The 16,613-nt window shown below is 39.8% G+C and overlaps 1 protein-coding gene across 1 annotated transcript in view; it reads right to left on the reverse strand.

Annotated features, from left to right (window-relative positions):
* The window catches only part of map2k5 (mitogen-activated protein kinase kinase 5), an 81,959-nt gene that overhangs the window by 49,323 nt on the left and 16,023 nt on the right, over positions 1–16,613 (reverse strand). Inside the window, exons 7-14 of the mRNA XM_036584245.1 lie at positions 16,091–16,139; positions 13,587–13,651; positions 4,140–4,179; positions 2,778–2,846; positions 2,001–2,082; positions 1,783–1,844; positions 979–1,027; positions 486–559 (exon numbers count right to left, since the gene is read on the reverse strand). Of these exons, the coding sequence (XP_036440138.1) occupies positions 486–559; positions 979–1,027; positions 1,783–1,844; positions 2,001–2,082; positions 2,778–2,846; positions 4,140–4,179; positions 13,587–13,651; positions 16,091–16,139 (490 nt within the window). The remainder of the gene's footprint in view (positions 1–485; positions 560–978; positions 1,028–1,782; positions 1,845–2,000; positions 2,083–2,777; positions 2,847–4,139; positions 4,180–13,586; positions 13,652–16,090; positions 16,140–16,613) is intronic.

Consider the following 16,613-nt stretch of genomic DNA (forward strand, 5'->3'; position numbering starts at 1 on the left):
GTTCCCCTATGGCCTGGTGCGTGTGTGTGCGTGCAAAGGAAGCCCAACCCACACAGTGATATGTATCCTACCTTAACTATGGGTCAGACATAGACTGTATCTCTAAGGACAGGATGATGAATAATAATTAAAAGAGAGGCGTGTGGAGTGACAGGGTTTTTATTGTTAGACTCCTTTGTGTATTGGAGAGGGGGAAGACGACGCTGATTCTTTCAGCCTGGGCTATTGTCACCACATGCATACCATCTTATATAAATGCACATGCAGCGTGACTGGTCAGTGTGGTAATTAGAGAGAGTTGAGAGGGACGTGAGTGATGGAGAAAGGCTTAGGGATTGAACATAAAATTCCCCAAGGAGAAACATAAGAATGACAGGCAAACTATAGCAGAGAATGGAGAGATCATGACCAAGATTGACTGAGATTGGTGTATGTGCAAACAGGCTCTCCCTGACACAGATACTGCAAAACAAAGTCGAACATACTTGTGTGCTGACTCCAAAGTCACAGAGTTTGACCTGGCCTCGAGTGTTCACCAGCATATTGGAAGGCTTCACATCTGCACACAGAAACACACACTTTATTCTGTACAAAGGGGCAAAGAGAGGCTATTTTACTGTGGGTGTGGCTGCAGAAAATCAGAGATGTGCTACAGAAACACAAATGGAGGGGGGAAACAGATTAATAACCAAGCCAAGAAATCTTGTGCCCAAAATAAAAAAATTGGTTATGTTAACATAGTTATGTTTTTTATTTACTATTTCTATAGTTACCAATCTGGAGAAAAAGGTTTTCTTTTCAGCCACGATATGCTGAAAACGTTTTTTTTCTTCTGTCTAATTTATAATCATACAGGGTTATCAGAATTATTAAAACATGAAATATGACTGTCATAGTGTTTATACATTTTTAACAGTATTTTATTAAAACTGGTAACTGTCCCATCCCTGATCACTAGTGCTGAGGTCTGTCACTCACCTCTGTGTAAAATCTTCAGGCTCCACAAATAAGTCAGCCCTTTCACCACCTAGACAGGAATTCAAATTTAGCAATTACAACAAATCAGACAAATAAAACCTAAGCCTCATGGTTTATCTTTGAAAACAATCAGTCAAGCAACTGGTATGTGAGGATGTGTGTGTATATATGTACAGGGTGTGGGCGTGTGTGGACAAAGCTGTGAATTTCACTGAAAACAGCAAAAACAGCAGATCACAGCTGATTATGGTGAGAAATACAGCAAAGGAGGGCAGAGAATAAAGATACAAAGATCCACAGATACACTTAGGGGCATTAATTAAATCCTTAACGCTCACAGCAAAACAAAGCAAAGTGTAAATTTATTCAGATTACACCTACAGCTCTTAAACACCTTATTAGTGTGCTCCTTATGCCTTTTATAGGTCTATACGTGGATTATAACAAGAGGAAGACAACAGGAATGAGAAAGATTAATTAATTAAATAATTAAATGTATATGTACAACATATGATTTGGGGAAAAGATTATTAGAAATGAGGATATGTGGTATACATGGGGTGATGCTAGAGTTTGTGAAAGTATCAGAAAAACAACTATAAAACTGTCAAAGTCTTGAGAAAATAATAAAATGTCATTTAAAGCCAAACCAGTGTACACAAGTATAAAGAACCGTGTGCATTCCTTTCACTGCTTTCAGTAACAGTTAATTACAATTTGTGCTCATAAAGGTATCTGAACATGAATCAAAAAGAGAGAGAAAAACTGAAATGTTTTAAAGGAGCTAATGAGGAAAAGACTCACCGCCACAGCAATCCGGCCCAGGACATGCTCTGGAATTCTTCTGTACACATCCAGAGACCCACCTGTGTACAAACACAGACATACACACATAGAACGTACTTTATCCACATTATATTGTAGTTTAACCAACCATATCTTACTAGATCACAAGAAACAATATACAGAATTCAAGACCACTGTATTCACACGCACCAAACAACAAAATAAGGACAACTCACCATCCATAAACTCAGTGCATATTGATATTCTATTCTCCACAAAGAAAGCACTGTAGAATGTTATGATGTACGGAGAGTCGCACTGCAAACCAATCAAACAATGAATCAGAAACACAGACAGCACCAGCAGCCTATAAATATACGCCAGTAAAGGTCAAAAAAGTTTTACAGCACTACAAACAGAATGTGAACGAGGTGCATTTTCATCCATTGTGCTGAGGAAAATGTATAAGAAATAAAAGCATGCAAGAGAGCATTTTACTGACACATCATCAGTCTTATGAAAAGTTCTAACTTCCATCTTAGTGTTATACCATGCTTGAAAGGCAGAGGTGAGTAACGTTTGTTTATTTGAGCTCAAGCTGTTTCTGAGGTCAGTTAGGAACTAAGTACCAACAACTAGAAAGCAAGATCAGCTAATCAGGCACTTTGGCCACTCCTACTTTAATATAATGAATACACCAAAAGCTGCACACAATGAACAAAAAAGACATTTATAATGTTAATTGCAATTCTTCACACGGCAATTACTTGTCAGCTACAGTTTCAGAATTATGACAGGCAAGAAGAGATTTTATGTTCACTGCACTTTATACAAGGACTATAGTATGAACTTACTGGTTACAAGTATCAATATCAGCAACAAGGTGCTGATTGATAATTACTGAAATTCCAAATTCTAATAGGTAAATACTGGCTGCAATTACACTATATAAGTGAATAAGAGAAAGAGAAGAGAAAGCACAAAGAAACAGTAGCAGAGAGATCAGGTCTGACCTTGTAAAGAATCTCTAGCTCAGACATGATCTGCTTCTGCAGCTCCACTGTGATGTCAAGAGGAATGACCTACAACACAAGAAGTAGTACATGGACATGGCTCTTATTAGAAGACATATTTATTATAAGACATCTCTCTCTAATACACACACAGCTCACCCGGGGTTGTATAAACACACTTACTGATAATACTGAAATACACAACACTCATTCTGACATACAGTAAAGAAGCATTCGTACAGCACTGACAGTCTTAAAGTAAAACACAGAAAAACTCCACAACACAGAATAGTTAATGAGGTATCTCTGTCTCTTATTCTCTCTCTCTCCTATCCCAACAGAGTGGAAAAACATGTGTAATGTAGCCTCAGATTAGCTAAAATGCTTCTTTAGTTAAGGTTAGATCAGCGTACTCCCATTGAAATAATTGATTACAGGTAAGGCAGTAAGGCTGGGGACGAGAAGATCGCTTACAGCCCGGCCCGGAGCCCGAGCAGAGAGGAGAACTGGGCCATGGCAGCCAAATGTTAAAGGTCAGCCCGAAAGAAGAGAGAGGAGACCGAATTGGAAGAGAGAAGATAAGGACGGATAGAGAGAGTAAAGAGGGAAGGGGAGGGGGGGAGGGAGAGGGAGGGAGGGGGGAGGAGGGAGGGAGGAGGGAGAGAGAGAAGAGAGAGGAGAGAGGATGAGGAGAGAAGAGAGAGAGAGAGAGAGGAGAGAGAGAGAGAGAGAGAGAGAGAGAGAGAGAGAGAGAGAAGGTAATTTTCCCTCTACTTACTTCAGTGCGAATTTTGAAAAGACTTTATTGAACGAGGAAATTAAATTATATTAAAGTTTGTATGCTCACATGGATATTTTTTTTTGCTGATAAGAACTGTGGGGAAATTACAATGGAAACACATTGGCTAAATAAATGTGTAAATAAATAATGTATTTGTGACAAGATATGTCATATGACTTGAGGAGAGAGAAAGACTGAGTGTAATGAGAGAGAGAGGACAGAGTAAGAAAAGAGAAGGAGAGAGTAAGAGAGAGAGAGAGAGCAGTGAAAAGGAAGAAAGAAGCTCAGACAGCTGGGGTCACTGGGGCTATGGTGAGCTTAACTGCAGCCATCAAGTGATGGAGTGCTACATTTGCTCTTAGTGCCCTCCAATTAGTACGGTCCTATTAACACCAGACTAACAGCCATTTATCATTATCTGCCATGGATAACTCCACACACACACACACACACACACGCACACACACACGCACACACGCACACACACACACACACACCACTCACAGGTCAAATTAAGTGCCCACTCTCTAAGACCACATCTCAGTTTCTCTTCTCAAATTGAAGACGTGTTCTCCTCTTACCTTTACTGCCAGAACCCTCTTCCCCAGGAGATGGTATGCTCTGTTAGAGAGAGACAGAGAGAGAGAGAGAGAGAGAGTGAGAGAGAGAGAGAGAGAGAGAGAGAGAGAGAGAGACACTCAGTAAAGAGTCATAACATCCTACTGCCTTGTCGGACAGCCATAATAAAGCAGCAGAACACAGCTAATCAACCAACTCACCTAGTCGTTCTCCACAACTGTTGCTGGGTTGGACAAGCTTTACAGAATGCTGGCAAAAATCCTATTCACAACCTACTGGATTTTACATTGGTGCAGCTAATCAAAACTTGGGAATGACAAAAGAAAAATAAACTCAACCTAGTTTAACAATCTGACCTTTCACATGCATATAATGTATAAATATTATCTGAAATTATTAACACACTCCAAATGACATAAGCTGTGCTCTACAATTACTCATAAAATGATTTTTTTTTGCTAATGTTCTGTAAAGCTTGTCCAACCTAGCAACAGCTACGAAAGAATGCATTTTTGGGGAAACATGGGACATGAACAGGTCAACAAAGTGACAAAGTAAATTATCCCACTATGTATACAGTGAAAAAGGACATAGTCTGTTTGATATTGAAGGAAGGAGAAAGCCACTATAAATTTTTCAGGGCCACTATATTAAAGTAAATATTAATCAGAAAAAATGATGCATTTTTCTTGTCAAGCATGTCTCCTTGAGTGTGTGCAGAGGACCTGTACAGGAATGGCAAGGTTGAAAAGGGGGACTACATGAGAGTTATCAGCCCACTTTCAGCTCAAGCTGTCCTGGAGTGGCCTCTGGTTTTAGGCAAATAAACAGCAACATGGCGATGATTTAATTATGATGCTTGATCATGGCTCACTGGTAGCTCTGTTTTCTGAAGGTTGGATCAGCTTACAATAACATGGCAAAACACGCACAGATGCTAAATGAGCAGGTAGGCAGGTAGAGAGAGAGAAAGAAAGAGAGAGAGAGAGAGAGAGAGAGAGAGAGAGAGAGAGAGAGAGAGAGAGAGAGAGAGAGAGAGAGAGACAGAGACAGAGACATGGTGAAGGAATGAGTGTCGGAAAGAGAGGGCAGAGAGAGACACAAATGTGTCTTCAAATGTTCAAATGTGAAACACAATTCTAAAGTCTGTCATCACTATTAACACAAAAGTATGAAACAATTCTAATATTATTATTCTTATATTTCATCATAGTTTCACAGTTACGTTATTCTTGATAGTTTCAGAGCTTTACAGTTGTTCAATTAATTAGCAACACATTGTAAAAAAGAACTTCAAGATGTGTCCAGAGTTTTCAACAGAGCTGTAGATGATTCCTTATTGACTGATACAGCTGTAAAACACTGAGGATGAGGTTAATAGTTCATTATTAACATTCCAATTGCCTCGTATCTGAAAAGTGGTGATCAAACCTCAGGCAGATGATTTACTATAAACAGTAAGTTAAAAATGCTTTTCAAAATTACTATAAATAATTTTGGTGTTCCCAAAAAAACATTTAAAATGTTGAAAAACACATCTTAAATTACCTCAGGGTGTCCAGCTCACAGCATTTCAAACCACACTGTTTAAATTATTACTGATTAAAATTACAGCAATTATATAAACTGCAAGTAGTGGTGTAACATTTCATTGATGTACCACAATGCATTAATCTGAAGGTGGCATCAGTTTTTGGAATGTTACAATCACTTATAACTCATTTTAATATAATTTAATAAAGTACATGTCCCTCCCCTTCCAGCTGAAATGGAGACTTTAACTGGTTACCACTGAGTATATGTCAGCTTGTGCCAATAGGGTTGTGGTTAGGGAGAGTGGAGTTCCCCTCCAAAATAAAGACAGAACTAAATCGAGAAGAATGCCAGTTTGCCCCTGTTGTTCCGGCAGCTGTGCATGTGTGTGTGTGATTAATTTGGAAGAGATGCCTGATCTGGTTTCTACCCCAGACACCTCGTAACTGCCACAGGCCTTTAATTAATGACACCTCTAAGTGATGCGCCGGCTAACGTGCCTCATCTGCGCCACAGACACTCGATCCAGTTTGACCCGCCGGCCTAGCCAGGGTAGACTTTACCTTGGAACATTCGGAGCCTTCCAGCACACCTTTACATACCCACTGATAACATATTTATTGGGGACACCGCAGAAGTGAGGCAAACTCTTGTCTTTTTATGATCATGCATGAAGACTTTTAGGACATGTACTATACAAGACAAGACAAAACAACACAACACACGTCAGTAAAGTCAATTTAGAAATTTTGCAACAGTCTAAGAATGTTTGGTTTGCTGGTTGAACCCTTGTGTTTAATCAAATGTAATTTAACAAAGGCACTGTTTATTAAATCTGGTCTGATAAGCAAATGTCACAAATGCACATAGTAATTATACTGTAAAGAACATAGAATATATGGATTTCTAGGATATTTGCACACAACAGAGCTGAAACAGTCATCAAAACAGTTAAGGGAACAATTTTGTAGAAAGAAAAAAAAAAGATTTAGACAGATTGACATGACAAACTGCATTTAATACTGCCATGCCCAGTTGTGAGAGTAAGAGAGAGCATATAAAGCCCACTTTATGGGATTTTAATATGGTCCAGATATGGTCTCTGTCCTTGACCTCTGCACTCTGCTAGCTAGCCAAAGGAAAGGATGATTGAAGACTGACAGGCCTGTGGCCTGGGTGAGGTAACCGTAGCGACAGTCAGTAACCGGTCCTGGCCTCGGTAAACGTGCCTCTGTGCAGTGTTATTTAAACTCCAGTGTCTGCTGTAATGAAAGCTCTGTCATGCACTATTCATGGGCCTCTTGACGGCACCCATCGGAACACACACACAGGTTTGAGTTACAGAAGCCACCAGACCATGCACTCTCTCTCTCTCCATCTCCCTGTCTCACCTGAGATCACTCATGACCAGGTGATGACCTCAGAGAGAGAGTGGGAGGGGTAGAAGAAAAGACAGAGGACACAGTGACAAGGTATGAACGAGGTGAAAGTCTAAGGGCCCTGACACACCAAGCCGACTATTGGCCTGCCGATGCTACCAGACTGTCGGTGAGCGTCAGTGGACAACAGTCACCTGTAGTTTGCACGTCAACTCTAGTCAGGCTCTAGTCAGTCCTCATCAGGGGCGTTTTGGCTCACTGAGTGTGTGGAATCAAGTCAGAGGTCAGCAGAGAGAGAGTTAAACATCAGCGCATGACGAGAGAAACGAAAGAAAACAAACCTGCGCTCTCAAGACGCAGAAAATAGACTGTTTCTTCCTAACGACAGTGCAAGTACCGTTTTATCAGTAGGGATGGGTGTTTCAACCATTTTTGCTAAATGAGAGTCAAAATTTTTAAACAAGCAGTATTTGAATATCATATTCTCAATGTACTACAAGTAAGCACAAATTTTGTTTGTTTTTTTTTTTGCTTGTGTGTGTGTGTCTCTCTCTCTCTCTGTCTTGGTCTCTCCCTTCTCAGGGGTACCTGTTTTGCAATCAGTCATGTGAGGAGGACCTAACCAGTCAGAAGCCTGGCTGGTGTAGTTGGGGGGAGGGGCTACACTTTAAAACAAAGCCCACTCTCATTCTCTGCTTTAGCCTGACCCTAGACCAGGTCATAACAAAGAAGACAAAATGTAGCTAACAATTTACTCTGCTACATGACATTAAGATAACCCTATTAAATTAGTATGTGACCTAAACTGTCATGACATAATTTATGGAATATAATTCTATTTTTTGTTAAGTATACACTGGTTAGCTGTCCTGACATTAAACATTATGACTTATTTCATGACAAACATGGGTAAAGGTAACAAGATACTGCTTTATAACTGAACAAACTCTGTTAGGACAATGACAGCATACAACATCTTATGCAAATGTTATGTCGCAGCCATCAAGTAATTTGTTACCAAAATCTAATATTGTTATGAATAAACATGGACACATTACAGCTCTGAAGGTGCTCTGATAACACCATCACCATAAAATGCAGTATAGGATATTTAGTCTTTTCATGGACTTTGTCACTGCTTCACTGCTTAAAGAACAACATTCAATTTTAAGAAGCAGCTTTTACCAACACAGTTAAACTTTTAGTGGCAGGACTCAAATGAAATAGCGGACTTGGTTCCTACACGTAACAGAAAGAAACTTGGAAATACTGTTCCAATTTTTATAAATCAAGCCAATCAACTGTTGTGGGAGTGGCTTCACTAAGCAATAACAGCTGTGATATATGAATGGTCAGATCAGTTAATTTCAGCTTTTATATATCTATGCAGCATGATCGGCAGATTAAATATTGCTTGCTTTATTTATTTATTTATTTATTTTTAACCTATATTGGGCACTGTTAAAAAACAATGATTACAGCTTATAACACACGCAAATACTTTGTGTTTAAGTATTATTCCTCATGATGATCACCACAAACTCTCCATGTCATTTTAATTTCATGTTTTCCAAGCATGTTTGGTCCCCATAAAAAGGTATACAAATACACACACACACACACACACACACACTATTCTAGCTGCTAGAATGACTTCTGAACCAGAAAAAAACAAAAGCAAAAATGATTCATTATAATAAAGCACTGCAGCAACAAGCAATCTCTTGGTACACAAGAGTCAGAGCATTTAGGCATTAAGAGTCCCGTTAGGCTAAACTCACTGCAGGCGGACAGCACTGTCCAGTCTGGGCCACTGCAATAAACCACAGGGCTTGTATTGATCCATTACCAGATCAGCGCAGCAGAACAATAACACCGCACACACTGCTGTGCAATTGTGAATGGATGTCCAAGGCTCATAAACGTGCTTCAGTTTTGAAGGCTAAGGCCAGGATCATGGCCTGGTCACTCCAGCTTAACATGTGATGACTGGGTTGCCATGTCCTCAAGGATGCTCAGCACAGCTAAGCAGCCATTAACTGGGTTGCCAGAGATTTAGACTAGAACTTGCACAAAGAGGCTGTGTAGGACAGCGAAGCGCATATGACAAAATGCAGAGTAAGGTGTTTGCATCTATTTTCCAAATGTAGGTTTTAAATACCCTGGGGGCGAATCTAAGTACCCTTATTTTTGTAAACGTGTGGATGTAAGCAAGAGGTAGGGTTATCAACTCCTCACGCTCTGACACATAATAACAGCACACCTGGAGGCACAGCAGGTTAGGTAAATACCCTGTGGGGGAAAAAAGCACACTTATTTATTTTTTAAGAAAAGCAATTTAAGCTAATACCCCAGGCACTGTGGAGCACACAGCCTGTGTGATGGTCACAGAGGTGTGTATTTTACATAACGCAGAGAGAGAAAGACAGCAAGAGGGGAAGAGTGCGAGTGTAAAGTAAAGGTGACTGAGGACAGTGGTGGAGATGGACTGGGAACACAGCCTGATTTTCTAAGGCCCTATGCATTCTGTTTTTTTCCCCCCACTTTCCTACAGATCTACTTGGATTTATATAAATATTACATTCATATAAAATCCACTGAGAAAAAGTCAAAGACCACACTTCATTTACATAATTTCCAGTCAAAACAACCATTAACTAGTTACTTATTTTCAGGAGATATTTCAGAGATGTTTGAGATTTGAGATTTCTGAGTACATTTAAGATAACCCACTTGCATACGGAGGGGGAAAGTCAAAGAAATCTGAGTTTTCAAAACTGGAGCTTACAAAATTATGAAAAGTTCTAGAGAAAATGGAACCTCTAACAACCATGCAAGACCTGGTAGACCACAAAATCTTTCAGCTACGATCTGTAGCTTCAGTTGCCTGGCTAGCATTATCAACAGGCACTCAGGTTTTCCAGTGTGTGGAAAATGGAAAATGTTCTTTAAATGGGTCCAGAAATATCTGCTTCTCATGTTAACAAAAGCCAAAACAGCATTTAAAATAACTGATTTCAATGAAATGCAAATAAAGACAGCAAGCACTCTCTCACATGGGAATAAAAATGGGGGTATAGGCTTTTGTGCTGAGTTCAGCAGCCTGTGAATATGTTTGGGTTGCAGTATTGGCTTTTAAAATTAAATAAATAAACAACATTAACAAATAAATAAAGAAAGAATGAAAGGAACATAAAACCAACTAAAAATGAAGCTGTTTATCAGCTCTAATTATTTTCTGTTCCAGGGGACGTGTCATTAATTAAATTTCTACCAAGGCCCTCAATAATCTCAAGATATAAGTTTCCAGGACATTTTGCAACAACAAAAGTAAGCAAACGACCTGTCCTCAAACACCACATTGAGTACTGTACAGCATAAATGCAGAAACTGCTGATATTAAAGGACTTACTACATTAAAGGATTTAAAGGATAAACTAGTTTTTAAACTCATTTATAAACAGGTAAGGCATAAAGCTGACAGGTTCTATAAACCTCAATTCCAAAAAGTATGTCAAATGTTAATACTGGCATTTGTGAATTCTGTTGTACCTGTTTTCAGTTGAAAACTATTTTTAATGTTTTACTTTAATAACTAATTGTTTTGTTGTTGTTTTTATTATTTTTTTTATATCTGCTGATTCCAAATGTAATGCCTGCTAGACATTGGCTGTGTTTACATGCAAAGATTTTTGCCAATCCAATTGAATACATTCCGATTATAGACTAAGACTACTCAACAATCTGGTGGAAATCTGTTTACTTACACACTACAAGTAATCCGACGCAAATTACATCGATGCTGAGAATAATGCTTAGCGTTGATGTAACCATGACAACAAGCATCACGCGAATCCTGTCAAAGTGAGATGAGCAGCAGTAAGCAGTGCTTGTGTTTCTGATCACTTTAAAATTATGGCAGACTCAGGAAAATGTACTTCACATGTAAGTGTTCATGTTCAGAGACATAAGCTGGACGCCCGTCCCACCGCCGTCTTTTAAACCTCAAAGCATAAACTTCCATCTCCTCTGCAGTCCAGTTTCTGCTCCTGCCATGTTGAACGTTATAAACCTTTGCTATGACGTGACGCACATGTGCAGAATGTACTTTCCAATTGGATACAGGCGTTTACATGGCTATTATTCTTATATTTAATGGATTATTTACAGGATTAGCTACCTTGATCAATCGGACAGAATTGTGTTCCAAATGGCCTCAGTCAGACTATTCTATTTCCATTGTTATTCGTTGGATTATTAACGGATTATAAGGCTGCATGTAGGGCTGGGCGATAAAACGATAACGATAATTATCGTGATTTAACTTTTCCTCGATAGAGCGATACGACACGTTCGATAAATGTTCGATATAATACACCATTCTCACACTCCCACGTTCAGCGAAAGCCTTGGAGGCGTTTTCTACTGCAAGGAAGGCGACACTACTCTGCTGTCGCCAGGAGAGGGCACACTTCTGAAGTTTTCTACATGATTAGAGAGGGAGGGGGCCACGAGTAAGATGAGTCTTTAGCAACGGCTGAAACGCGGAGTTATACATTCCCTGTTTGAGTGGAGCGACCGACGATCTGTTCTCCTGTGACCGAGTGTGACAAGGTCAGTGGTGTAACTATACTGACCTACAGCGAACTCACCTCTTTCTGTACATCCTAACCAGCTTTAGCAGCGTTAAATCACAATCCTCACAACTAAAGCGCTGTTGCAGCACTCGGACAGTCATATTTTAATATTAGTGCATTCCCAAGCAACGAAAGTGAAAGAAAGAAGTGGGTTCATGTAAATTACAGCTCCGATTTAAATGAAAGTAAACTGAGGAAGCTGTGACGCATTGAAGAGCAGGAGAGCGCTATCTTTCCAGGCTAGCTGTTTTTAGCAGCTGGCTAACTTGAAGCAGCGCTCCGTCACTCCAAAACACGGAGAATTGATGATACTGTAGATCAAACACGACACAAAAGCACCGCTTTCAGTTTAAACGTACCTAAAAGGAGGACTCTGTTTGTCTAGTGTTGATATTTTGCGGTTCACCACTTAAACTACTACAATTGAATATCCAGTCGTCGCTAGCTGGTGTCTGAATACTGTGATGTCATTTGTAGCGGGGTAGCCGAGCGCTCGTCACCAGCTAAAAATAATCTGTTTTCTTTCTTAAATTATGACTATTACAAAATAGCCATGCTTTTCCAGCTGGTAAAATGTTCCACTGTTTGGTGAATGTTTGTCGTGTTCCGACCATAAAGGATAGTTTAAAACAGCAATTAACCACCGAGGAGCAAAAATCAGCCTTCAAACTTGAAAGAAATAATGATTTGACATTTATCGCAGTATGTATCGATATCGAACGATATGAATTTTGTTTATCGTGATAACATTTTTGGCCATATCGCCCAGCTCCAGCTGCATGTAAACGTGTCTTTTGCGACAGGAACATGTTTAGGCGTTGTCTAGAAGGCAGCATCTGTAGCTCCAAAAAATCTTTGTGTTAATGGTGCCTTCACAGATGTGCAAGTTACCCACTAATACACCCGATACCATGACAGACTCTGGCTTTTGAACTTTACACTGGCAACAATCTGGGTGGTCCTTTTCTTCTTAATGGACACTACGTACAATATTTCCAGAAACAACATGAAAGATTGACTCGTCAGACCACAATACACATTTACACGGTGCATCAGCCAATTTCAGATGACCTCTATCCCAGAGAAGTCAGCGGTGATTCTGGACATTGCTGACGTATGTGTTCACTATGCATAGCACAGTCTTATCTTGCATTTGTGGATGCAGCGACGAACAGTATTTATTGATAATGGTTTTGTCAAAGTATTCTTGTGCCCATGTGTGGATATCCATCAGAGAAGCATTACAGTTTTGAATGCAGTGCCGTGAGGTTTGTACATTGATCATTCTCAATTTCATCCAATAAAATGCATTTAATTAGTCTGGTTCACCTGAATAGTGAATGGCTATTTATGTAATTCACAGTAAATGACACAAAGAATCCACAGTGGTCTAGGTTATCAATCTCAATAAAGCATTTCAGTAGATAGCAGACAGAGAATAGGCAAGGTTCAACAGCGTCTGTGTGTGAGGGTGCGCGTGTGCTGACCTGTCATGTTAGCCGTTTGCTACTAATAGATCATCTGTGTAATTGAAACCGGCTTCACAGGGAGTCAAACTGAATCAATGCCATTCCTCAACGTCACAATCAATATCGCCCGCGTTTGGCAACCTTCACTTTATAAAATAAATAATCGTCTCACCCCAGCGCCTCAAAGCTGCCAGAAGATGCAGTCAGGCTGAGTGGACGCTGGAGTATTGAATAAATTTGGAGAGCAGTGTGAAAGAAATGATCAGAAGATGAGTAAACATATAGAAAACAGCGCATGACCTTTTGCTTCAATTACACCGTATCCAATGTGGCTCCGTTCTACAGTAATGAAATGGAAAGCCCAGTGAAGAGATAAGCATATGCTGGGTCCAATTAAAACTCAAGGTAACGAAGAGGTGAAGAGCACTCACTTGTATACGGTGCCTCCATTTCCATGGCCAAGTTGCTCCTGGTACTGGATGTCTTGTTCATTTATCTTCAAGGGAAAAAAAAGGAGTACGTAGTGAGAGAGATACAGAGAGAGGGAGAGAAAGGGAGAGGGCATACAAGTATAAAATAGAAAGATGTCACTAGGGGACAGAAATATTTGAGGGAGGAAAAATGCTACTGGAGGCCATAAATAAAAGACTAGGTTCTCAGGTCATTTCACGTTCAGCAGCAGAGCGGGAGCAGGATCAATAACAACATGTGCCTTCCAATTTATAAAAGGACAGGAGTTTTGGGTGGGTGGGGGAGAGAGTGATGGAGAGTTTAACGACCATTTGTTTGCCTGTTCGGTCCTGTTCGACTTTGATAAAAGCTGTCAAAAGAGTGTAATACAGTTTGGCCCCTGCTGACACCAGGGGGCTACAGGGAGACGGTTGTTCTTTCTCCCTGTCAGTGAGACACAGAAAAAACCCTGCATCATCAGTAAACAAAGTGACCCCTTTGCCTTCCTCTCTCTCTTACACACATAATACCACAGCAGATACCATCTCCTTGACCTTTCGTAGTTTTTGGAGTATTTCAGAGGATGAGAAAATTGTGGCAGTGTACCTACGATTAATCATCACTTTATTGTGGACAGTCAATGTTAACTATCTACTTTATTGATCAAACAAGGCCTGTTAGACACCTAATAAAGTTACAAAACAGCGTTAAAGCTTATAAATGCCCCTACTTTTAAACTGCAGCAAGTTTATGACAACTTCAGACTTGCATCACTCATGTGAGCCACACTGTAGGGAAACATTCACACACGCCATCTGAGACATCAGTGGATTTCTTTACTTCTGTTCAAAAATTCAGAGTAGTCTTATGACGTATTAGCAAAAAGCATGCTGGACATTGTAGTGACTGATGAGGCTGAGGGATGCAATGCTGTACTACAGAATATTATACAACGACACATAACACTTTATATGCTAGTTTTAAGCCGTAAACACCTCACCAACGATGCTGTGCCTCACACATTGCCATGCCACTATCATTTCAGTGTCACTGCTTTGAATGTTTCAAATAATTCCAAATGCAAATTTAGACTCATAGTCCATAAAACCTTTCTTCACATCTCATATTGTTCAGTTTTGGTACTCTAGCACAAATTTTCTTATTTTTTGTGGATTTCACATTCTTTCAGGTCCTTCCAGTTTTGGAAATCTCCTGATAGATCTGATATCATAGATAGTGTCAGAGGCCTTTGTGTAATTTAATTTGTGTAAATGTGTATGTTTCCTGTTTTTTTCTGACCCAGAAAAAATTATAATTTGTACTTATGACTATATTTATTTATGGCTCTTTTGACTATAAATTAAATAAATGAATGGGTGGTCTCTGACCTGTGCATAGTACCTGCATATTGTGGACCTATAAGGTAGGCATACATACTGTTCAATTTCTGAATATACTATGATGTGAATGCTTGAATATTCTGTTCTGTTTCATTCACTTGATATGAGTCACAATCTTACCTCATTGCCCACAAGTATTTGCTCTACATCTCACCCACTGATATCTGATCTGATTGGTTTACCAGGGAGGCAGCATGTCAATACCTGGTGTTATTGGTTGACAAGTATTTTCCCCTGCAGCTGAGGTTGAAATGAAGTCAATGTCCTGCTGTCAAGCCTCGTTTTAACTGGGAAATATGGCATTCACTCCAATGCAGGTCCATTGATTAGGTTTCAGTGTGTGGGTGCGAGAGAGAGAGAGAGAGAGCGAGAACAAGCATGTGCCAGGGGATGGAGGCCACAGCTCCATTAGTTGTGCATGTTACAGGTGTCACAGGGGGCTTGACTCACTTAATTGTCTATCTGACACTGTCTCGCTTCCACGCTTCCCCTGCTGTGCTGCCAGAGAGAGGAGGAGGGGAGCGGTCGGCCAAGCGAGGGACGAGACAATCAACAAACGAATACAGATATCACTCCACTCAAGTCAAGATAAAGATCTCCAACGCACCATGGAGAAAAGGGACCTGAACAGCCCTTCAAGAGGCTATCGATACGAATCTAGTGACACACATGCACACACTCACACATGGCAGTCAACAGGAGCTAATAGGACAGGCTAAGTGATGGTCAAGTGGGAGCTGGTTTAATAGGTGTAGCATACACTGACCATTTTTTAGGATGTGTCAAAATATAGGTCAGTGCCTAAAAACGTGAAGAAATGCTTTTCACACTCTGTGTCAAGTACACAGAGAAAGAGAACTGTAAAAAGCATCAGCTGCATATAGATTCACTATTCACAAAGCAGGCAAGAGAACAAGCTGAAAGCTGTCAAGTTCAAGTATCATTTGGACTTGAATGAGGACACTTAAAAACTCAGGCACTTACAGGAAAAAAAGGAAAATTACTCAATATTGTATGTATGTGAAGGATACAGGACAAGCTAAAAAATCCTGTTGAGGAGGTCTATGGAGTGTACTGTGTAGTACCTGGCCATTGGTCAATATTTTCTTCAGCTCTGCTGAGGACTTCTTTAAACTGTTGAAAAGAAAGAAAATCTTGATCTTTCTCGTTATTACAAACAATACATATGGCTGTAACATATCAGCACTCTATCATCAAAATGGCAATTTTTCAGGAGAAGGAAAAATATTCCCAACCTTGAGTGTATGCTAACATAACTCAATTTTATTCCAAATAATTTTGGACCATTTATATTTGCCCATCATGAAATTTTCACATAATGTAAGGGGCAATTGGCATTTTCAAATGATGTAACATGGAAAAAAAAAGATCAAAAAAAGGAGCCATTAGGATTTCCGCAACAATATCTTCACTTAATCATTTCCATTTCAAGAATCCTGTGTCTGGTTTTCAAACCTCATCCATGACTAAAAAGGACACATAATGAAGAATTCATACTGACAGCAAAATATAGTCAGATGTCGACCAAATAACCAGTCTTAAAAAATTTATCCTTGTAGTATATGAATCTAGATCAGTGTTCTGGTA

This window comes from Colossoma macropomum, unplaced genomic scaffold, assembly GCF_904425465.1.
Source record: "Colossoma macropomum unplaced genomic scaffold, Colossoma_macropomum, whole genome shotgun sequence".
Classification (NCBI taxonomy): domain Eukaryota; kingdom Metazoa; phylum Chordata; class Actinopteri; order Characiformes; family Serrasalmidae; genus Colossoma; species Colossoma macropomum.